Source organism: Neophocaena asiaeorientalis, unplaced genomic scaffold, assembly GCF_003031525.2.
Source record: "Neophocaena asiaeorientalis asiaeorientalis breed wild unplaced genomic scaffold, Neophocaena_asiaeorientalis_V1.1 scaffold217, whole genome shotgun sequence".
In the NCBI taxonomy this organism is placed as follows: domain Eukaryota; kingdom Metazoa; phylum Chordata; class Mammalia; order Artiodactyla; family Phocoenidae; genus Neophocaena; species Neophocaena asiaeorientalis.
In genome coordinates, this window is record NW_020172293.1 from 4,782,907 (window position 1) to 4,808,428 (window position 25,522).

The 25,522-nt window shown below is 40.5% G+C and overlaps 1 protein-coding gene across 1 annotated transcript in view; it reads left to right on the forward strand.

Moving 5' to 3' along the window:
- Positions 1-25,236, forward strand: part of DNAJC1 (DnaJ heat shock protein family (Hsp40) member C1) — a 196,033-nt gene extending 170,797 nt beyond the window's left edge. Inside the window, exons 10-12 of the mRNA XM_024765554.1 lie at positions 20,068-20,116; positions 21,754-22,184; positions 24,633-25,236. Coding sequence (XP_024621322.1) covers positions 20,068-20,116; positions 21,754-22,184; positions 24,633-24,701 — 549 coding nt within the window. The 3' untranslated portion in view covers positions 24,702-25,236. The remainder of the gene's footprint in view (positions 1-20,067; positions 20,117-21,753; positions 22,185-24,632) is intronic.
- The last annotated feature ends 286 nt before the right edge of the window (positions 25,237-25,522 follow it).

The following is a 25,522-nucleotide window of genomic DNA, read 5'->3' on the forward strand; positions in this document are numbered from 1 at the left end:
TTAATTTTTCCAATTCTAATTTATTACGGTTGTGTTCAGGAATAGATGTGAAATTTTAACAGTGGTTTCTTCAACATCCCTTGACATGATCATATGACCTAATAAGGATGCATATATTACTAAGGTCCCCCTTTGTATTTCTAAGATAAAGTTTACTTGGTCATATAATATTCTTTCAGTAAACAGCTGGATTTGATTTGTTAATTTATTTAGGATTCTTGCATTTATATATCTTAAAGTAAAAATATTCTAGAATTCTTGGTGTTTTGTTAATTGGATATCTTTAGGTAGGGTTATACCAGCCTTCTAGAATTAGTTCATTATACCTACCTTCTAACATCTAGAGCAGTGGTCCCCAACCTTTTTGGCACCAGGGACCCGTATCGTGGAAGACAGTTTTTCCACACATGGGGCTGGGGGGATGGTTCAGGCAGTAATGTGAGCAATGGGGAGCAGTGGGGAGCGGCAGAAGAAGTGAGATGCCTCACTCACTCACCCGCTGCTCACCTCCTGCTGTGTGGCCGGTTCCTAATCGGGGGTTGGGGACCCCTGATCTAGAGAGTCAAGAAAATACTGAATTCATAAAACAAAAAAGTGTGCTATGGAAAAAAATCAGAACAAAAATAAGTATCCAAATAAATGAAGTAGAATGGTTGGAAATTATCATCTGGAAAATCTCCTAGGGAGCAGAACAAAAAGACAAGAAATACAGGGAATCAGCCCAAAAGGTCAAAATCTGATTAAAAGGAGTTCCAGTTAGACAGAGAAAACAGACAGGAGAGCATTTTTCAATAAATGATACAATGAAGTTTTCCAGGATGAAGAAACACCTGAGACCAACAACGCATGAACACTGAGACTACACAGAAGATCTTTACAGCTTCTAAGGAGAAGAAGCCTCCAAAGTAAGGCAGGTCAGAGTGAGAGCAGATTGCCTGGCAGCACTAGATTCCGGGAGATAAGAGAACATTGCCCTCACAGTTCAAGGCAGAAGGGTTCTGAATCTAGAACAGACCAAGCAGCTATGATGGTCAATACGTGGGGTCCTCACCGTATTGACCTCTCATTCTTAAGACAGTTTCCTGAGACTGAGACTGCACACTCCAGCAGACGAGGGATAAGTCACCAAAGAGGAAGACACCGAATCCTCGGAATAGTGGACTGAGCCCAGTGAATGGAAATCCTGAGACCCCACGGCGATACAGCAGGTGAAGAGTGCAGAAAGTCCACGCTGGAGCAGGAGAACAAAAGACTCTGAGAGAGCAACCACGTGAACAAAAGGCAACTAGAAACTCCACCAACAGAAAACCATACAAAAAAGGCATAGTCCAAATTTAAGTTCAGCCATACCTCAGGTTCAGTTCCAGACCACCGAAATAAAGCAAATATCACAATAAAGTGACCTACATGAATTTTTTGGTTTACACTATATTGTAGTCTGTTAAGTGTGCAATAGCATTATGTCCAAAAAATATACATACCTTAATTAAAGATAGTTTATTGGTAAAAAAAATGCTGACCATCATCTGAGCCTTCAGGGAGTCATAATCTTTTTGCAGTAGTAACATCAAAGATCACAGATCGCCATAACAAACATAATAATAATGAAAAAGTGTGGAATATTGTGAGAATTACCAAAACGTGACACAGAGACACAAAATGAGCAGATGCTACTGGGATGATGGTGCCCACAGACTTTCTCAACAGAGTTGCCACAAACCTTCAACTTACAGAAACCGCAATCTCTGCCTGTGCAGTAAAAAGTGGAACGATAGAAACGGCAAAAGAATTTGACACTGAGAACGACCTCCTTTAAGTGACACAAGAAGTGCGATCACAGTGCAGTACTTATCTCTCCAGTGAGTAATGTTTACCATATCACAGTTATGTAAGATCTCACATAATGGCTATATTTTAAACATTTTATATACTTTCAGATGGTTTTTCAATTTTTAAAATCAACAGATTGTGGAAGACTATGGCAAGTTGTCCATCAAAATATGTTATCCCCTTTTCTAGTAATAGAGAAGGCAGGCACATATTTGCCCAGCAACACTGCACTTCCAAGCCCTCCAAGCTCTGCTATGGCTAGGTTACTAATTTCTTCTCAGAGGGACACAACTAAAGTAATGTGTGTCCCTAGGAGCTCTTGCTCACTTTTCCCTCCCACTGAACTGGAATACCAATTTGCCTGCAGCTCAGCTGCGACCATGCAGGCAAAGACAGTTGCCCTAAAGAATGGCAGGGAAGCACAATGGAAAGAACACGAACATAGGGAGTAAAATAAAAATTGTAAACAGTGACAAGCTCCATGAAGAAAAATAAAGCAGAGTAAGAGGTCAGAGACATAACCTAGGGAGTGCAATTTCAAGTGGGATTCTGAGGAAAGCCCTCTCTAAGAGGTAACGTTTGAGCAGAGGCACAAAGCAACTGAGGGAGCGAGGTTGTCTGAGAGAGCGTTCCAGGTGGAGGAAACAGCAGTTGCAAAGGCTTTGAGGCAAGAGCCTGCTTTGGGTGTGCAGAGTCCAGCAAAGAGGTCAATATGGCTGACCAGGAGTGAGCAGGGGGGATTACAGAAGATGAGGCCAAGAGACAGTGGAGGACCAGAACACCTAGGACCTCCTTGGTCAAGGTAAAGATTTTGGATTTTACTCTGAGTGAGACAGGAAAGCACCAGATTTTGAGCAAAGGAGTGCAAGATCTAAAAGGGTCATTCTGACTTCTCTGTGGAGAAGATGCTGTGGCAGGGCAAGTGTGGGAGCAGGAAGGCAGGCCAAGTAAGAGGCTATTTCAGTTGTCCCTGCAAAAGACAGTGGTGGTTCGGACCAGGGCTTATTGGTAGAGGTGGGAAAAAGAGGCTGAATTCAGGATATAATATACCAAAAGCCTGTTAGTTAATTATGTGTACTTGTAAGCATCAGAAGAACTGTGAACATACAGATGGCCAACAGGCACATGAAAAGACACTCAGTATCACTAATTATTAGAGAAATGCAAATCAAAACTACAATGAGGTATCACCTCACACTGGTCAGAATGGCCATCATTAAAAACTCTACAAATAATAAAAATGCTGGAGAGAGTGTGGAGAAAAGGGAACCCTCCTACACTGCTGGTGGGAATGTAAATTGGTGCAGCCACTATGGAGAACAGTATGGAGGTTCCTTAAAAAACTAAAAGTAGAGCTACCATACGATCCAGCAATCCCACTCCTGGGCATATATCCAGAACTGACAAAAACTCTAATTCAAAAAGATACATGCACCCCAGTGTTCATAGCAGCACTGTTTACAATAGCCAAGACATGGAAGCAACCTAAGTGTCCACTGACAGATGAATAGATAAAGATGTGGTATATGAACACAATGGAATGTTACCAGCCATGAAAAAGAGTGAAATAATGCCATCTGCAGCAACATGGATGGACCTAAAGATTATCATACTAGTGAAGTAAGTCAGAGAGAGACAAATATCATATGTCACTTATATGTGGAATCTTAAAAAATTGTATAAATGAAGTTATTTACAAAACAGAAACAGACTCAGACATAGATAACAAACTCATGGTTACCAAAGGAAATGGCAGGGGGGGAGATAAATTAGGAGCTTGGGATTAACATATACACACTACTATATATAAAATAACCAACAAGGACCTACTGTATAGCACAGGGAACTATATTCAATATCCTGTAATAACCTATAATGGAAAAGAATCTGAAAAAAATGTGTGTGTGTGTGTGTGTGTGTGTGTGTAACCAGGTCACTTTGCTGTACACCGGAAACCAACACAACATTGTAAATTTATACTTCAATATTTTTTTAATGGTTAAAAAAAACAATGCGCAGAAAAAAATATTTTAAAATTTCAAAAAAAAGACTGTGAACAGAAATGCATGTTCTGGGTGTAGGGTACATGGCTTTTCATCAGAAGCCCTGGTTGTAAACTGACTTTTTTTTTTTTAAAGCTGTGTGCATGTTTTACCTTGATTTTTAAAACTACTTTTAAAAATCTAAAGGAAAAATATTTTGTATCTTTCCATGTCAGTATATATAGGCCTACCTCATTCTTTTTAATTTTTTTTTTATTATAAAAGCTTTACTGATTTACAGAAATAGAAAAGAAAATCCTAAAATTTGTATGGAACCACAATGGACCCCCAAATAGCCAGAACAATCTTGATAGAGAACAAAGCTTGGAGGCATCACATGTCCTGTTTTCAAAATATGTTATTAAGCTATGGTAATCAAAACAGTAAGGTACTTGACAGCCGACAGCTAGGCCGGGAGGGCAGTAGGAACATTCAACCTCTACTGAAACACTTGCCAGACCATCCCCTCACCGAAAACAGCTTTACTAGTGGAATTCTAGAGCCATCTATTAATATTTTTGCTTGTCTATATTCCCCCATCAGAGGGCCTTGAGGGCTAATTTGAATGTTCTAGCAAAGTAATAACAACTACTTGCAGACCCTTGTCCAGAGAATGTCCTTCTTTTATCTGGTTCAGTTGTCTTCTTCCACAGAGGACACAGCTTAAGGAGGGGCAAACAGAATAGTGGAGAGAGAGAAACAAGATATCCACCCAGCCTGTTTATACATCAGTAGGGTGACAGGTATCACCAACAGATCTCTGTGACACACACTGGGGAAATCAAAGTACACAGGGCTTGAATCTTTACTAAATTCACCTAGTTGGTGATTGGCAGTAACTCGGGTAAAGTAGTACAGAATTGGCCTTCATGAGAGGTGAGGCCAGACTCCCAAACTGTCAGTACACAAGCCTGTTTTGGATTGCTCTTTCCTTACTTTAGCCAACATTGATTTAGAAGTAAAAAACTTTTAAAGCAGTAAACAATGATTTTCTTTCTTATAAGCACAGTCCTAATTAATTGGAAATCTGTTGAATGAGTATGTAAAGGAATAACCACATTGGAAGCTCCTTGAGGTGGATAAGACTAGATCTTATACATACACCACTGTTCTCAGTATAGTGATATGCTAAGTCAATACTTAATAAATCTTTGGTAATTCACCTAAATTGAAAGATAGTTCATTAATAATACCACATCTAGGGAATTTCCTGGCAGTCCAGTGGTTAGGACTCCACACTCTCACTGCAGAGGGCCCGGGTTCAATCCCTGGTTGGGGAAATAAGATTCCACGTGCCACGTGGTGCAGCCAAAAAAATACTACTACTAAAATAATGTCACATCTAGTGAATCACAGAATATTTGATTTAAAAAGAAATCATTAATGCAATCTTTTGTTTTATGGATAAAGAAGTAAAGTGGAAAGAGAACAGAATTTAAAAGAAAACCTGGCTTTGGTGTCCTATGCTACCATTTATGGGCTGTGTGAATTTGTAGGTCCCCATATCACTCTGAGCTTCAGTTTCTTCGCCTGTGATATGAATTTCACGGGGTATCTGGCAGGTGAAATGTGATAGCATCATGAAAACACTTTGTTATTATGAACCATTACACAATTGTAAATCACTATAATAACCACTTATTACAGATGTGCGTTCTAGAAAGAGATAAAAGTTCAAGGCCATGGGCTTCCCTGGTGGCGCAGTGGTTGAGAGTCCGCCTGCTGATGCAGGGGACACGGGTTCGTGCCCCGGTGCGGGAAGATCCCACATGCCGCGGAGCGGCTGGGCCCGTGAGCCATGGCCGCTGAGCCTGCGCATCCAGAGCCTGTGCTCCGCAACGGGAGAGGCCACAACAGTGAGAGGCCCGCGTACCGCAAAAAAAAAAAAAAGTTCAAGGCCACAGAGCTAGTTAATGGCAGCCCGGGACTAGAACCCAGATTGTTTGACTCTTATTTAAGCTACACTGTCCTCTTAGTTCAGCAAAGACTTGATTTTTACACCTTAACCCTCTGTGTAGGACAGCACTATTCTTTGTCAGCCATGCCCTAGATCAAATATCATCTTCAAAGTGAAATCCCTTGGTTTTCTGGGGTCCTGGGCCAAAGGAGGATAAATTTGAGAGCAAGGTATTTCATGTCCCAAGATACTGGCCAGTCCATGGGGCTGGAACTCCAGAGAGCTCCAAAAGCAGTTGCTTTCCTTTGAATATTTGAACCACAGAAATATTCAGCATCTCGTTAAGCTCTAACTGAACACTTGTTCATCTTCCTCAGTGATTCATTCAAGCAAAGCATACCTGCAGATTGCATGAAAATTTTTCTATATATATCTCCCACTTACCATTCTTACATGTTTTCTCCTGGATGTTATTTAGTGTCCTATATTACTAATATATTGAGTTTGTAATTTGTACTCACTCATCAGAACCCTGTGTCTTACCAAGAGGATAGTATCCACTTTAAAGTCTAGATCTAATTTACTAGTTACAATGATATTCACTTTGAATACCATGGATGTTTTATTCATGAAGGAACTGGTTTCTCACAGTATAATCTATGGTCTGGGGATAGCATCGTACTTCATGGTGGGATTTCTTTTATTACCCTGAATTATTTGCTTAACTGTCTTATGTATAGCTTAGAGATGCAGCAAGTCAATAGATGGTGACCCTTGAGCAGATGCTAATGTGCTAATGCAATGTAAAATGCTTTTCCTTGTGCTAAAAATGTGGGTAACCCATTTCAAAAAGAGGAAAGTGGGTGATGTATGTTGGCTTGTTGCACTGTCTTGCTGATAGACTAAAAATATCTGCAAAACTACACTATTGTCTGTTGGCATAAGTATTTTCTCCCAGTAAATGGCCATCTACATTACTTATAGAGGTGATCAGGAAGTTAATGGAAGGCCCTCTTTGTCAATGATTAAGATGTACACTATTATTATTTCTTGTATTTTCTATCCAGACAGAGGGTCCAGAGAAAAATTTAAAGACATTGGAGAAATAATAAGAATGAACAGCCCTGCTCTCTACCAGCTGGAAACATTTTTCAGGTGGTTTATTTAATGTTCAGGTAACAGAGTGCCGTTTTTATCTGAAAACGACAGTAGCTCCTGGTTATAACGAGTGCTAGATTCAACAGAAAGTTGGCCAAAATTAAATACAGCTGAATGAAAATACAGTTGATCCCTGAACAACATGACAGTTAGGGGCACCAGTCCCCCACACAGTTGAAAATCCACATATAACTTTACAGTCAGCCCTGTGTATCCATAGTTCTGCCTCCTCAGATCCAACCAACGGTGGATTGTGTAGTAGTTTAGTATATATTTATTGAAAAAAAAAAACACGTAAGTGGATCTGCTCAGTTCAAACCTGTGTTACTCAAGGTCCAACTGTAATGAACTTCACAGTTACATAATTTTTATTATTAGAATACTTAAAATATCCTTAAGTCAGCCAGAATTTGAAAAATATGACTTGAGGTTATCACTAATAGCCAACATTTATTTTCTCAGTTATCTGAGGATGCCAGGAATATGAGTATACACTTTATATAGCTCAGAAAAAAACGGAAAACTCTTCTGTATGTTGAGTAGAAATGTGCCACTATATAACTATCCACTGATCCTAACTGTACCCTATGGAATACAGTTTTCATTTTGTTTATTAATTTTCTGTTACTTTCATCGGTGTTTTCACTGGAAGGAATGAAACCTATTTTAGGTTTCTTTCATTCACTCCACCCTAACCTATATATCCCAGATTTGCTCATAGAGCCCCCATTTCATAAGAATTTTAACGATAGCTTCAGGTATAACTACATTAAGAAGAAGGATTATAAAAGTATTTTCTGCTTGGAATCAGAACATGATGAAACAAATTTCCCTACAATTCTACAGTCCATGTAACTGTTAATACACATGTGGGTAGTGTTATCCAAAAGCCCACCTAAGCCAGTAGCCCACAATATTATTTGTTCACATACTGAGGAAGAAGAGAAGTCTTGTCTGTATGGACCTATAGGTCTTCTCCCAAAAGGAGGCTAGAAAAAAGTCATAAATCTCTATTAAGTCAGACAGAGCCCACACCTTCTACAATTGCACATGATATAAAAGCAGAATGAGTAACTGAAAAATTCATTATAGAATAGGTAAGAATACTAAACATTCATGACTAAATTGGCACCCATGTTATTATCCAAGTCATCTAGATCTATCAGAGAGAAATAAATTTGGTGATGAATATGTCACCTCCAATGTCATCTCTATTTGCAGATGACATATTACATATAGAGAACCCTAAAGACTCCACCAAAACTGTTAGAATTAATAAACTATTTCAGTAAAATCGTAAGCTACAAGATCAGTATACAGAAATCAGTTGTAACTCTGTACACCAACAACAAACTATCAAGAAGAGAAATTAATTCCATTTACAATAGCATCAAAAAGAATAAAGTGCTAGTTTTACATTTAACCAAGAGGATGAATGATCTATACACTGAAAACTCTCAAGACACTGACGAAAGAAATTGAATGAGACACAAATAAATGGAAAGATATTTTGTGTTCATGACTGGAAGAATTTAATACTGTTAAAATGTCCATACCACCCAAAGCAATCTACAGATCCAGTGTAAACGCTCTCAAAATTCGAATGGCATTCTTCACTGAAATAAACAGTCTGAAAATTTGTATGGAACCACAAAAGATCCCAAATAGCCAAAGCAATCTTGAGAAGGAAGAACAACCTGGAGGGATCACATTTCTGATTTCAACTTTTAAAGTGATAGTAATCAAAACAGTATGGTACTGGCATTAAAAACAGAATAGAGAGGCCAGAAATAAATCCACTGGTTTACTTTACTAGTACAGGCAACTAATTTTTGACAAAGCCAAGAATATACAATGAGAAAAGGATAGTCTCTTCAGTAAATGGTGTTGGGAAAACTGGACAGCCACATGTAAAAGAATAAAACCAGGCTTCTATCTAATACTGTACACAAAAACTAACTCAAAATGGATTAAAGACTTGAACATGAGACCTGAAACCATAAAACTAGCAGAAAATATAGGGATACGTAAGCCCCTTGACATTAGTCTTGGTGTTGATTTTTTTGGATTTGACACCAAAAGCAAAGGTAACAAAAGCAAAAATAAAACAAGTGGGACTACATCAAACTAAAAAGCTTCTGCACAGCGAGGTAACCATCAACAAAATGAAAACCTATGGAATGGGAGAAAACACTTGCAAAGCACATATCCAATAAGGGGTTAATATATAAGGATCTCACACAACACAATACCAAAAAAAAAAAAAAAATTCAATTTTAAAATGGGCAAAAGAGCTAAATAGACATTTTTTCCAAAGAAGATCTATAAATGGCCAAGTATATGAAAAGATGTTCAACATCACTAATCATCAAGGAAATGCAAATCAAAACCACAATGAGATATCACCTCAAACCTGTTAGGATATCTGTTATGAAAAAGACGAGATAACATGCTGGTGAGGATGTGGAGAAAAGAAAACCCTTGTAGACTTTTGGTGGGAATGTAAACTTGTACAGCCACTATGGAAAACAGTATGAAGGTTCCTCAAGAAATTAAAAATAGTACTACTATATGATCCAGTAATCCCACTTCTGGGTATATATCCAAAGGCAACAAAATCATTATCTCCAAGAGATATCTGCACTCCCAATTTCATAGCAACAATATTCACCACAGCCAGTGTATGGAAACAACTTAAGTGTCCATCAACTGCTGAATGTATACAGAAAATGTGTTTATACACACACACACACACACACACACACACACACACACACAAAAGAGTATTATTCAGCCAAAAAAAAGTAAAGCTTCATAGAAAAATTGTAGAAAAGTGGTTGCCAGGACTAGGAGATGGGGGAGATAGGGAGAGGTTGGTAAAAAGGTACAAACTTTCAGTTATAAGTTGAATAAGGTTTGAGGATCTAATGTATAACATAATGACTACAGTTGACAACACTGTATTATAGAATTGAAATTTGCTAAGAGAGTAGAACTGAAATGTTCTCAACAACAAGTGAATATATGAGGTGATCGATATGTTAATTAACTTAATAGGGGGAATCCTTTTAAATGTATACATATATCATGTTGTTCGCTTTAAATATCTTACAATCTTATTTGTTAATTATACCTTTTAAAAATAAAAAAGCAAACTGACACCCATGTAATTGAAGTTATCTAGATCTATAGGAAAGAAATAGAATTGGTGGTGACCAATGCTCACTGAAGGATGACTTTCCTTTCCTGAAGTGGCATACTGCCATACTCAGAGACACCCTGGACAGTGAGCTTTATTATTAGACTGTCACTTATTTGGAAAGTTCTTAATCTGCCTAGAATAATAAATGATCTGCTGAGGATGCCAAATTTGCCCCCAAAACAGAAATATTTTGCCATATACATGCCTTCTCCTGAGACGGAAACTAATGAAAAGAAGAGAAATTCTCAAGAAAAAAAGGATCACTTAGAGTTATCATTGTTATACAACCATCTTATGGCACCAGGAGATATGGACTTGGCAAAGAGGATAGAATATTAAAATAAATGTTGGACTACATAGAATTGGAAAGTTGACCAGTTGTGGTTTTTTGCTTCTTTCTTATAGGCTCTAAGTTGCCTTTTTAAGTGAGAGAAAAGTTTGGCTCAAAGGTGACTATAGTGACATCCCATTCGTTTTATTATTTAGAACTGAGAATCTGAAAGACTCAGATTATAGCAGCTGTTTGTTTTGTGTGGTATGGATAGGCCAGATTGTGACATATGCAGATGGTCCCCTACTTACAGTGGTTCAACTTAACTATTTTTCAACTTTATGATGGTGCGAAAGCAATACACCTTCAGTAGAAACCATACTTTGAATTCTGAATTTTGGTCTTTTCCTGGGTTAGTCATACGCAGTCCAATACTCCTCGTGATGCTGGGCAGTGGCAGCAGCTGCAGCTCCCACTCAGCCAAGCGATTATGAGGGTGAACAACTGATACGCTTACAACCATTCTTTTTCCCACTTTCTGTCCAGTATTCAGTAAGTTACATGAGATATTCAATACTTTATGATAAAACAGGCTTTGTGTTACATGACTTTGTCAAGTTGTAGGCTAACGTAAGTGTTCTGAGCATGTTTAAGGCAGGCTAGGCTAAAAGCTATGATGTTCAGTAGGCTAGGTGTATTGTAAGCATTTTCAACTTACTGAAACTTGTTGGAACTTTATTGGGCTGTAACTCCATCATACGCTAAGGAAGACATGTACTGTATTTAGAATCCTCTGTCAGTACAAGGAATAACTAGCCATGTATTCTCAAACCAACTCATGGATAATAACTCCTCCTCTAGGAGGAGTCCTCCAGGAGTCAGAATAAATATCAAACATTGCCTTCAGAAACCATTCCTTCAAAGAAGCCACAATTTGATTTGATTTGATTGTAGAGCAGTTTATAACCTGGGGCATTTTGTAAATAATAAAGCATCAGCCAGCAGTTAATGTAGTTTATTAATGGGTGTGGTTAGGTAAAGAGAGGAAGAGAGTCCTACAAATACCACTAGCATCCCAAGATGACTGGGGATACCCATACCTGCAGTACCTGAGGGGCGACATCAGAGGCTTAATGCTGTAGGGGGCAGAGGGGCATAGGCTTCGCTAAATCCAGCCATCCATTAAACAAGCATGCAAATAACAACGACAGACCCTAACTTGGGGAAGGGTGTGGCGAGAGAAAAATCACTAACCATAATTGCTGCCATATATTATCTAAATGTTCAGTTTTGAACAAAAATAATGAGCCATGAAAAGAAACAGGAAAATATGACCCGTACATTAGAAAAACAGAAGGCAACAGAAGCTGCCCTATAAGAGTGACCAAATGTCAGATTTCACAGAAAAAGACTTCAAAGTAACCCTTGTAAATATGTTCACAGAACTGAAGGAAAGGATGATGAAAGGGAAGATATAATGACAGTGTTGCATCAGACAAATAATATCAATAAAGAGATAGGAATTATTTTAAAAGAAATAAAAGAACCAAGTGGAAATTCTGGAGTTAAAAAGTACAATAATTGAAATTTTAAAAATTCACTAGAGGACTTCCCTGGTGGCACAGTGGTTAAGAGTCTGCCTGCCAATGCAGGGGACAATGCAGGGTTCGAGCCCTGGTCCGGGAAGATCCCACATGACGCAGAGCAACTAAGCCCGTGTGCCACAACTACTGAGCCTGCGGTCTACAGCCCACGTGCCACAACTGCTGAAGCCCGCATGCCTAGAGCCTGTGCTCTGCAACGAGAGAAGCCACCACAATGAGAAGGCTGCACACCACAATGAAGAGTAGCCCCTGCTCACCACAGCCAGAGAAAGCCCACACACAGCAACAAAGACCCAACACGGCCAAAGATAAATAAATTCACTAGAGATGCTCCACAGAGAGTATTCAAGCTGAAGAACAGAGAGAAAAACAAAAGAGGAAAAGTGAACAGAGCCTCAGAGAAAAATGAGACACCATTAAGCACACCAACATACACATAATGGGAGTTAGGAGAGGAGAGAGAGAAAGGAGGGGAAAAAAAATCCAAAGAATGGTGGGTGAAAATTTCCCAAATACATTGAAAAAAGCTAACCTATATACATCAGGAAACATGCTGAATTCTGAGTCAGATAAGCTCAAAGATATCCACAAAGGATGCATCATAATAAAAATGCTGAAAGTAAAAAATGAGAAAACCTTGAAGGCAGCGAGAAGTGACTTGTGACTAACAGGGAACCCCCCCTCCCCACACACACACACACACACACCAAAACAATTAACAGCTTACTTCTCAGCATAAACCACGTAGGCCAGGACAGTGGAATAACATATTCAGAGTACTCAAAGAAAAACTTGCCAACCAGAAATCCTACATCCAGCAAAGCTATTTATCAAAATGAATGCAAAATAAAAAATTTTCAAGATAACAGAAACTGAAGTTCTTCAATCTGAAAACAGGTGACCCCAGATTGTAATTTGAATCCACATGAAAAAGAACACCAGTGAAGGTAATAAGGTAATTATGAAAGACAGTATTAATAACTGTTTTCTTCTTTTCTTAACTGATTTAGAAAGCAATTGTATCAAATAATAGATATATGTTACTGTCAGACCTGTAACATATAGAAAGGTAGTATTTGTCTAATATATTTGCCAATAACAGCACAAAGGAGGTGGGTGGGAGCAAAGCTGTATGGGGCTGAGTAAACCATTACAGATGGTAAAGTAGTAATTATAAGAATATTACTGAGTTTGTAACACGAATACATACAATATGTATAATGGCCATACTACAGTATGGGGGTAAAGGGAATAGCGCTAGGGAATTCCCTGGCAGTCCAGTGGTTAGGACTCCATGCTTTCACTTCCTAGGGCCTGGGTTCAATCCCTGGTCAGGGACCTAAGATCCCACAAGACATGCAGCATGGCCAAAAAATGGTTGGGGTTGGGGCTGGGGTGGGGGGCCGAGGGATAGAGCTATACTAAAGTAACATTTCTATATATCACTGGAATTAAGGTAGTATAAATCTGAAGCTGACTGTCATAAGATGTATATGGTAAACCCTAGAGCAACCTCTTAAAAAAAATAAAACTTAATATAGTAAAAAAAAAAAAAAAAAATTAATTAATTAAAATGCTACATTAGAAAATACTTATGCAAAAGAAAACAATAATAGAGGAATAGAGGAGCAAAAAAGACATTAAAAGTTAAAAGAAATCAAATTCAACTATATCAACAACATTAAATGTGAATGGATTAAACAATCCAATCAAAAGAGAGATTATCTGACACGATAAAAAAAAATCATGATTCATCTCTATGTGGTCTATGGGAGACACACTTTAGATTCACAAATAGAAATAAAATGAAAGTAAAAGGATAGAAAAAAGATATCATGCAAATAGCAATTGTAAGAAAGCTGGAGTGGCTATACTAATATTAGATTAAGTAGACTTTAAAACAAAAAAATTACTAGAGATAAAGAGGAACATTTTATAATAATTAAAAGGCCAGTCCAGGAAAATATAACAGTGAAAAAGCATGTGCATCTAATAACAGAGCACCAAAATACTTTTAGCAAAAACTGAGATGGATGAAAAGAGAAATAGATGATTCAACAATAAGAGTTGGAAACTTCAATGCCTCCACTTTTCAATAATGGATAAAACAACTAGACAGAAGATTAACAAGGAAAAATTGAATGATAATAAACCAGCTAGACCTGACAGACATCTCTATAACACCTCATCCAACAACAACAGAATATACATTCTTCAAGTAAACATGAAATATATTCCAAGATAGACCATGTGCTAGGCCATCAAACAACCCCAATAAGTTTAAAAGGATAGAAATAATACAAGTATATTCTCTGATCCCAAAGGAATGAGATTAGAAATCAGTGTCAGGGAAGAAATTGGGAAAATCAACAAATATGTCTAAATTAAACCGCAGACTCCTAAATAACAAATGAATCAAAGAAGAAATTCCAAGGGGAATAAAAATTCTTAAAGACAAATGAAAAATGAAGACACAACACACCAAAATTTAAGAAATTCAGCTAATGTAATTCATAGAGGGAAATTTATAGCTGTAAATGCCTTTATTAAGAAAGAAGGTCTCAAACCAATAATTCAATCTTCCACATTAAGACAATGGGAAAATGACAACCTAAACTTAAAGGAAGGAGAAGAAAGGAAATAATAAAAAGTGGAGCAGAAATGAATGAAATAAGACTAGAAAAGAAATAGAGAAAAGTCAATGAATCCAAAAGCTGATTCTTTGAAAATATCAATAAAATTGACAAACATTTAACTAGGCTGACAAAAAAGAAAAAGGACTCAATACAGTCAGAAATGAAAAAAGAGATCACTACCAACCTTACAGAAATAAAAAGGACTGTAAAGGAATACTGTGAACAAATGCATGCCAAGAAGTTAGATACCTGTTTTTCTAATAGATATAAATGAAATGAACAAATTCCTAGAAAGACATAAACTACTAAAACTGAATCAAGTTTAGAAGAAATAGACAATCGAAATAGGCCTATAACAAGTGAAGAGATTGAATTAGTAATTAAAAAAAAAAAAAAAAACTATTCAAAAAAAAAAGCCCAGGGCTTCCCTGGTGGGGCGGTGGTTGAGAGTCCACCTGCCGATGCAGGGGACACGGGTTCGTGAAAAAAAAAAAAAAAAAAAAAGAAAAAAGAAAAGCCCAGGCTCAGATGGCTTCGCTGCTGAACTCTACCAAACATTTAAAGAAGAATGAATACCAAAACTTCACAAATCTTCCCCAAAATAGAAGAGGATGGATACTTCCCAACACATTTTGTGAAGCCAGTATTACTCTAATACCAAGCCAAAGACATGAGAAGAAAACTACATACTTAATAGTTCATATGAATATGGATGCAAAAATTCTCAACAAAATACAGCAAACCAAATCCAGCAACTTATAAAAATAATTATATACCCTAATCAAGTGGGATTTATCTCAAGAATGCAAAGTTGATTCAATATCTGAAAATCAATTAATGTAAATTAATCTCATCAATAGAGTTAAAAAACAAGATCATCTCAATAGGAGCATTTAACAAATCCAACATCCTTCCATGATAGAAACACTCAACAAATTAGGACTAAGAAGGAAGTGCCTCAACCTGATAAAAAACATCTACTAAAAACCCACAGTTAATATCATGCTTATTGGTGAGAGAGGGGATGTTTTCCTGCTAAGATAAAGAACAAGACAATAATGTCTGCTCTCACCACTTCTATTCAACATTATATGAGGTTCTAGCCAGGGCTGTTAGCTGAGAAAAAGAAATAAGATTGAAAAGGAAGAAGTAAACTGTCCCTATTTGCTAATGACATGATTTTATGTATACAAAATACTAAGTAATTAACTAAAAAACTATTTGAATTAGTACATCAAGATTGCAGTAAACATAAATATACAAAAATGTTTTATGTTTATATACCTACAATGAACAACCTGAAAATGAAATAAAGAAAATAATTACACTCACAATAGCATCAAAAAGTATAAAATACTTGGGAATAAATTTAACAAAAAATACAAACTTTAAAAACTACAAAACATTGTTGAAAGAAATTGAAGAAGATCAAAATAAGTGGAAAAATATCTCCTGTTCATGGATCAGAAGATTTAACATTGTTAAGATTGCAATATTCCCCTAAATGTAAGAGCTAAAACTATAAAACTCTTAGAAGAAAACAGAAGGGTAAATCTTCATGACCTTGAATTTGGCAAAAGGATTCTTAGATAGGACACCAAAAGTCCAAGCAACTAAAAAAAGAAAGAAAAAAAATATGTATGTCATCAAAATTTAAAACTTTCGTGCTTCACAGGACACCACTAAGAGCAGGAAAAGACAACCCACAGAATGGGAGAAAATATTTGCAAATCATTTATTTGATGAAGGACTTGTATCCAGAATATATAAAGAGCCCTTACAACTCAATGATAAAGACAAATCACCAAAATGAAAAATGAGCAAAGGATCTGAATACACATTTATCCAAAGAAGATATACAAATAGCCAATAAACATGAAAAAAAATGTTCAGTATCACTAGTCATTCGGGAAATGCAAATTAAAACCACAAGATACCACTTCACATCCACTGGGATGTGGGATAATACAAAAAGTTGGGTAATAACAAGTTTTAGGAAAGATGTAAAGAAATCAGAAGACTCATATGCTGCTGATGTGAATGTAAAATGTTGCAGCCATATTGGAAAACAGTACGACAGTTCCTCAAAAAGTTAAACACGGTTACCATATAACTCCTCAGTTCCACTCCTAGGTATATACCCAAGAGAAATGAAAACATATGCCCACACAAAAACTTATACACAAATGTTTATAGCAGCATTATTTATAATAGCCAAAAGATGGAAGCAACACAAATGTTTATCACCTGATAAATGGATAAACAAAATGTGGTATATCCATACAATGGAATATTATTCCACAATAAAAAGGAATAAAGTACTGATATATGCTACAACTTGGATGAACCTGGAAAACGTTACCCTAAGTGAAAGAAGCAGCCACAAAAATCCACATATTGTATGAGTCCATTCATATGGAAGTCCAGAATAGAGAAATCTGTAGAGACAGGGATTTGTAGTTGCTTATTGCTTGATGAGGGATGGGGTGGGATAAGGAGGATGGAGAATGATAGCTAAAGGATATGGGGGTTCTTTTCAAAGTGATGAAAATGTTCTCAAGTTGGCCACAATGATGGCTGCACATATCTGAATTTAGTAAAAACCACTGAATTATACACTATAAGTGGATGAATTGTATAGTATATGAATTGTATCTCAGTTAAGCTGTTTCTTAAGAAACAGAACAAGGGAGGTCTTTGTGTACTATTCTGGAATAATCTCCAAAATATTTTGTTAAGTAACAAGATGCAGGAGAAAAAGAAGAATTATTCCATATCCTATATGTAGGTTGTGTATCCTATAGTTACATGAATCTATAAATGTGTTAAAATTCATAGAACTGTGCAACAGAAGAGGAAAAGGTAATTTTATTGTATTATGATGTAAAAATATAGAATCTTTAAAAATACAGTAGAAATTGAGAGAGGAGAGGTATTGTCAGCAGACTTGGTAGTCCTGGTGGTGGGCATCTGGGAAGTCTTCAAGAAGAAAGTCACACTTGCAAGTATCTCGAAGGATGACTTGGCTCTGGACGGATAGATATTTAAGGAGAGGTTTGATGAAGAAAAGAAAATCATTTAAGACAAATGTTAACAATGGCCAAGAGTACAGAGTAGAGAATTTCTGACCATCTGGAGAGCATTAATTGTTTAGTTCGCTGAAAGGAAGGATGCACACAGGAAAGAAAATAGATCAGACTGTGGATTTCCTTGTGTGTCAGGTTAAGAATTGAACACTTTGTTGTATGGTCATTGATGAGCCATGAAAGGTATCTGATCAGAACTCTGCCTTGGGGATATTATTCCATGGGAACTGCTAATAAATAAGTTGTAGACCAGTTAGAAGGCTGTTATATTAATTCAGTCAGAGAATGAAGGACTAATAGAGGTGGTGGAGGTCTGAGAGAGACGGGAACACATGGGGTCAGTATTGTGAAGAACGTGGCAGCTGGTTGGGGAGGGAGAAAAAAGTCCAAAAATTGGTTCTTTGGTTTTGCCCCTACATGACTGGGATGATAGTACTGTTAGGAAAAGGAAGGGGGGGAAAGCAGAGAAGTTGATGAGTTTAGGTTGGGAGTTGTTTAGTTTCAGGAGCTAGGAGACGTGTAAATTAACGTAACTTAACGGCAGTTACAGAGGGAAGCGCCATGGTATGGTCGGCACCACACCTGCAAATTCAACCAACCTCGGATGGAAAATATTTGGGGGGTGGGGGGGAAATCCAGAAAGTTGTAAAAAGCGAAACACGTATTTGCCTCACAGTGGCAACTATTTACATAGCATTTAGATTGTATCAGGTATTGTAAGTAATGCAGAGGTGATTCAAAATGTACAAGAGGATATGTGTAGGTTATATAAAATGTGGGAAAGATATATGGTGGTGCAATCAGAAATTTGAGTTGGGAAGTTGGAAGTCAGGGAAGCTCATGTTGGATAACTTCAAGTTTTTTCCCGTAAAATACGAAGCAAGGTCATCCACAGAGAGGGAATAAAATTGAAGAGTGTTTCTAAGCAGCTTTAAATATTTTCTCTAATTCTGCCCTTTTGCATGAATGGAAAACAAATGATCCACATCAATTATAATAGGTAATTATAAGCCTTTAACATTTGCTAGGTATCATGCTAAGAGCTTATTTCAAACTTAAAACATCCCTACCAGACAAAAGCTATTAGCAGTTTTATCCACATATTACAGAGGGTAATACGAGAGAGAGAGACGAGACAGAGAGAGACAGAGAACCAAAACTGAATATGAGCTCTAACTCCGAGCTCTGAGGATGTTAGAGCATGCTTTCTGAGGTTTTCCTTTCAAATTTCATTAAAGCAGCAAAATGTTTGTTCAAGAATTTATACGGATTAAGGGGATAGAATACAAAGTATGTATTCCATGTATACAATGAAATGTAATTTTAATATAATTTTAATAAAGTTAACCTTTTAAATAAATGGAGAAGGGATGGCTTGTTTAATAAGTGCATTGGGGCAGTTAACTATCCAACTTTTTTTTTTTTTAATTAATTTTGATCTCCTGTTTAAAATATATATAATAGAAATCAGAACAGTGGTTGTCTATGGCAGGGTAGAGATGGATTTAGGGGCACAGGGAACTTTCTAGGATAACAGGAATTTTCTGTAATTTGATCAGAATGTTGGTTGCATGGGGTTTTTTTGGTCAAAACTCACTGAAATGTACATTTAAAAATCTGTACATTCCACTCTATGTAAATTTTATCTCAGTTTTAAAAAGGGAAATCTATCTAGACCTCCAATACATCATTAAATTTAAAAAAGCAAGCTAAAGGGTGAGACGTACAATATAATACCATTTATACAGAAGAAAGAAAACATTATTTCTGTGGATCCACACTTGTGTATGTAAATGTCTCATGGTTCTTGGGTCCATCTACTACTCCACCAAGAGGTCCTTCCGCTAGTGTCAATCTTGGTGCTCTTAGGGTTTCTTTCTGGGATGCGAAGAAAAGACTTTTGTATTATAACATCGTTAGCTTAAGAGTAAATTTCCCCATTGTTCATAATACCCCTATGGTATAATATTCTCTAGTGAAGAAAGATACTCTTTCAGGAAATTCTAACTAAAAAACACGACGTGTTTGTATAGTGATTCTGGAAACTAGTACATCTTCACAGGCAGCCTTGTACAATGGGGCTGTAATCAGGTGATCTGAATTCTTGTTCTGACTCTGCCACTTGATTAGATGGATATTTTGGAGTAATTCATTTAATCTCTCTGGGCTTCAATTTCCATGTTGGTTAAGAAAATGGACTGAACTGATGACTGAGGGTCCATCCAGGCCTAAGATTCAGTAAACCCTGTTCCTTCACACGGACCTTCTATGAAAGAGGTCACTTGACCTACAGTAGACATATGGAAAGTCAGATTTTCTCTGCTTTTATATTTTGAAACAGGTGACAACCAAAGCCAAGCAACTGAAGGATTCAGTTACCTGCTCCCCAGGTGAGTCAGCACCCACTCCATCCCATTAATCTAAAGCCGTGCCTTCAAAATAAATCCCTTTTTATAATAACTTGTTTTGCCCAATGGACTCTACTGGTCATCTCTGTGAAAGGGATCGAATTACAAGCACCCACAAGCCAATGCAGCCCTGCATACACAGTGGTGCTAAGATGTACTTAATACGTTTGAAGAACTGTAAAAACGTTGTTCTTCTCTAGTATTGGGGGGGAGGGGGGCACGCAGGGGAAAGCCGGTCTGCGCCATTTCCCCACATGTCCACCATTGCCACCACACACACAAAGTGTCCTTCAGGACAGGCCAAGCAGCTTCTCCAAGAATCTATGTTTCTCAAAATCCATTTCCTCCAGGGACTTCCCTGGTGGTGCAGCAGTTAAGAATCCGCCTGCCAGTGCAGGGGACACGAGTTCAAGCCCTGGTCTGGGAAGATCCCACGTGCCACGGAGCAACTAAGCCCGTGCACCACAACTACTGAGCCCACATGCCATAACTACTGAAGCCCCGTGCTCCGCAACGAGAAGCCACCGCAGCGAGAAGCCCGCGCACCACAGCAAAGAGCAGCCTCTGCTCTCCACAACTAGAGAAAGCCCGCGCAGCAACGAAGTCCCAACGCAGCCAAAAATAAAATAAATTTTTTTTAAAGAAAAAAAATCCATTTCCTCCAAGACTAAGTAGAATTTTGCTCAAGTCCCCATACTTTTTGCTCGGAACCAAGAAGAAAATGCCTCCTAAACCTTCCAACTCCACTTAAATACAGGTCCCTGCACTCGATGTAACCTACTAGGGACCAGCAAACCCTGAGATCTCGAAACGTCTCCCCTGGAGAGGACGGGGCGTGCGGTTCTGCGGGCTCCAGCGAGGAGGGCATTTCCAGACTGCTCTCCTACCAGCGCAGCTGTTGGTCTGCATGTGGAGGCCCAAGCGCGCAACGTGCTTCTGTGAAAGACGCTCCTCTCCGACACAGTCTCCAGAAACCTGCTCCTGAAAAAGCAGTGGGGCACAGACAGATCTTCCTAGAGCACCGGAGGGGTTGGGAGTGTGTGAGCAGGGCGGGAAAGGCGTGGCTGAACACACCCGTGGATGGCACGAGGAGTGTGATTTTCTGTCAAGCGAGGCATCGCGGTGGCACAGGAAGCAGCTTGGCTGGCGGGGGGTGCGGGGGGGCGGTCCCCCCACCCCACCCCCCCCGTGCAGGGTTAGCCCAGCGGGAGGTCTGACGGATTCACTGTACTTGCGCTCGCGGAACTAATAACAACCCTAGATTCTGAAGAACATTTTTCCATACCTCGAGAGTAGCCGCTTATCCCCTCTCAAAGAGACCTTCTCATTCTCTGATTGCAACCTGGCCCTGGGAGGCCCCCGAAGTCCTCAGAGCGGTGGAAGGACAAAGACTTGGAATCAGACAGAAGTGGGTTCAGATCCCACCTCTGCTGCTTCTGAGACTGACTTCCCTCCTCTGTGCAGTTGGGGTCGCGATGGCTGTCTTTATAGACTAGTGTGAACATTATACAATACATGCAAAATGCCCAGCGCACTGTCTGCTGTGGTGAAGGCAGCTGTCCTGACTCTTGTCACCGGAACTGACCTTGCCCTTCCCCTCCGTGTGTCCTTTCTCACAGGGATGGTCAGACTCTCCGAACTCAGATCCACAGCCCAGAACTCCCGGCCCCCCAAGGCCGCCACCACCTTGCCGGATGACATCATCACTCAGCGGGAGGAGGCCAAGCAGGCTGGGGAGCTGGAGGAGGAGGACGGCGAGGAGGAGGCCGATCCGGAGGCCGCGGAGGAGAGCCGGCCTCGGAGGCGGAGGCCAGCCCTGCCGCCCGAGCCGGAGGAGAAGGTCCGGGGAAAGAGGCAGAAGGACTTCGACATGTCGGAACAGCACGAGTCCAGCGACGATGAGAGCCAGAAGAGAGAGCGAGCGCGAGCCGCAGAGGAGCCCTGGACTCAGAGCCAACAGAAGCTTCTGGAGTTAGCATTACAGCAGTACCCAAAGGGATCCTCTGACCGCTGGGACAAAATCGCCAAGTGTGTCCCGTCCAAGAGTAAGGTGGGTGACGCCGGGAAGGAAGGCCTCCGAGCGGGTCTAGATCACACGGACGCGGCCGCAGCGGGTCCACCGGCTTTCCCTCCTCCTACGCGTCTTTCTATCCGCCTCATCTCTTACCTGCCAGTTACCTTCCACTAGATGTCTCCCGAGAGCCTGTGACTCTGCACTCGACTGCTTAGTGTAAATGAGGTCAAGATTCCAAGTTGAATCGTTATACAGACCAGTTATGTTTTCTCAGCGAAAACCCCACGCATAGATCATAACCTGCCCCCACAGCAATCCCGCCAACCTTCTGGAGCGTTCGCTCGGCGGGGGCGGGGCGGGGACGGCCGGGCAGCATCCTTGTCGCTGCGAGGGCCGCGCAGGGCCAGGCCTCCCTCGCAGGCGGAGGCTCCCTTCGGCCAGCAAGGAGAAGGTTTCCCACAGAATCACGAGCCCCTCCAGCGCTTCACAGCTCTTTAACCCGGGGAACACGTGTGGCGGCCAGCGTCGCCATGGTCACCAGTTCTGCCGCGTAACTTGTCTAGTCTCAGAGGTGGCACCTGTGGACCAAAGGCTGGAAGTAGTGCTGGGGGCGGGGTCAGGGAGAGGTTGCCCTCAGGATCAGGATCCAGCTTGTCCTCTGTAGCCCTTTCCTCCCAGTGTACAACTTTTAGTGTCTGTTTAAACACATCTGCAGAGAGTTCCCAAATGGCAACTCAGATAGGAGGGAAGGGGGCAGCCCCCGTGGGAAGTCAGGCCCTGTCCGGCCTCTGTCTTCTGCTCCGACAGTTGGGAGCTGCAGAGCCTCCGGTGTGATGTTTTCAACCCAAGCCTTTCCTGATACAGCCTCCTGGGCGTCTTTCCTCATAGCCATGCCCTTCATCTGAGGCACCAGGAACACCTAGAAATCAAAAGAGCCAGTCTCCTTTGCCTTCTCTGCCCATCACTCAGTAGCCTGTGGGCACGCTGATGTTCATTTACGTTCCTTTTTTTTTTTAATTGAAATTCGATGTTGGAAAATCTAGCTCATGGCCATGGATGTCCCCGTGCGTACAAGTCTAGTTATCTATCACCTACTTTAAAATGAGGAAGTTGAGAATTCCCGGGGAGAAAAATAAACCATTAGCAGTTGATCTATTTGAGAAACACAGATCCTCTCAGCCCCTCCAACTGGTTTGCCAGAAGTAATTATTTTCCCTGAATTTCTTTAGCATCTGTCGGGACACAGGCATTTACATGTGTGATGAATTGACACTGGCTTAAAATGAAGGAGCTGGAACCGTGGATTCCTGCGGACAGCACACTCAGAAACTCATTGCCTTGGGGTTTGGAAACCTTCCTGGTAGGGAGGAATGAGCAGCATGGTTTATTATCCTGCAGGTGTTCCCCTTACGCCTCCGCGTCAGAACCAGGTCCAGGGGAGGCTGCCTGCTGGCTTGCCCCCTACAGGGCGACTCCCTGGAAGTGGCCTGCAAGCCGCTGGGAGCCCTGGGCCTGAAGGAGGGGCCTCTGCCTGAGGCCCACATGGGGCTGGGCTGGGCCGCCCACCCTGGCAGGCCTGCTGCTCAGAGCCCAGGGTCCCCGCATCCCCCCACAGAGCGCTGGGCCGGCCGGGCAGCTTGGCTGTTAGGGAAAGGGTGACACTTTAGGCAGGTGGCCCTTGGGGATGCAGAAGAGGCCCTTATTAGAAGATTCAGAACACTACTAAGCCAGAACTCCAGGGAGAGAATGAACACCGTCCTCCGTCCAGGGCCTCTGGTAAAGTCTGCTGCGGAGCACAGCCAGTTCACGTGTGACCGTAAGTTAGTGAAGGCGGACAGTGCCTTGGGGTGTTTTTGAACAGAAACAGAAATGGATTCTGGAAAGTACCTTGTGATAAACAAGAGAGCAATGAGGCCCTTCCCCGGCTTCATCAGGGGTCCTCACCCCAAGGGGTGACAGCGACAGGCAGCTGGCGTCTGAAGCTACTAGTCCTGTAGCCTGACTGGAAGTCTGGAAGACCTCCGCGGGTCTGGCACGAGCCGGAGGAAGAGCGGGGCACACTCCCCGCAGTAGCCCGTGGGGCTGGGCCGACGTGGCCCTACCGCAGGAAGGTCCCAGGGGCCCCCAGGGAGAGGCAAAACATAATGAGAATGACGTTGTGGGTGCCTGGCCTCAAGGCTTTTCGTTTCTCTGAAGTAATGTGTTGTGACGAAACGGTGAGATGTTAACATGTTAAGTACCACTGGTGAGTCGAAAGTCGCCATCACAGTAACAAAAGTCTCCGTCCCACAGACAGCAGCCACCGGCCCCTCCCCCAGGGTGCACATCACACCTCCCGCCCGGGCACCCAGGGAATTCCAGGTGGACAGGACAGCCCTTGGTCAGCGCTGGGCACGGCAGGCAGGCTCACCCCACGAGGGTCACTCTGATTGTAACTGTCAACTCTCTGTCTCTCTGTCTCTCTCTCTCTCTCTCTCTCCCCAGGAAGACTGTATCGCTAGATACAAGCTGCTGGTTGAACTGGTCCAAAAGAAGAAGCAAGCGAAAAGCTGAATCCTCCGGAAGATGGTGTTTACCTTATTTTCCAAAAGGATTATTTTAAAAATCTTATGCAGAAATTTGCATTTTGTACCTCACTATTTCTATACGTCATGTGCCTTAGTAAAAAAAATTAAAAATGTAAAATAAATGTTGTGCTACATTGTTTAAACAAATACTGTGTTAAAGGAGAAAAAAGCAGATTTGGGTATTTTATAGATTATTTTCTCTCTCATCACTGCAAAGTTTAATTTCCTGGGGAACAAACTGAATAGTGCTTTCTAACGGTGAGGCAAATGGATGATTTTGAAGGAACATATGAGTGAACTAATGTGTAAGAATGAAGACTTAATGTGTTTCTTTGACCAAAGATCACACCCGCTAATGAGTAGCAGGATGCCAGTATTTGGGAGAACAAACCAGCTTTGTATTGAGCTAGCTGGCTGGGAGTAGTGTGGGGTTATCTTAACTGTATGTATATGCATATGTTATATGTATGTAGAAAAAAATAAGTCTAAATGCACAAGGACATAATAAACTCTTAAGTTTGGATGGTTTGGTAGAAGTGCATACCCAACGGATAGAATTTCCAGACAACACGTAGGCAAGGTTTTTCGGATCTGATGACACTGGGTCCCACTTTTCGATACCTGAGTTAAAAATCACTATTTTGTGCTGTTACTTTTGACTGAACCATCACCATCAGCTGAGTGCTCCTTTTTAAATCTGTCATTTGCTCAGGGCTGAAAGCAGTTTGCTGAAGTACAGATTGCCTAAACTTGAAAACCATTAAGATCACCAGAACAGTGCTTCCCTGGTGCTGCAGTGGTTGAGAA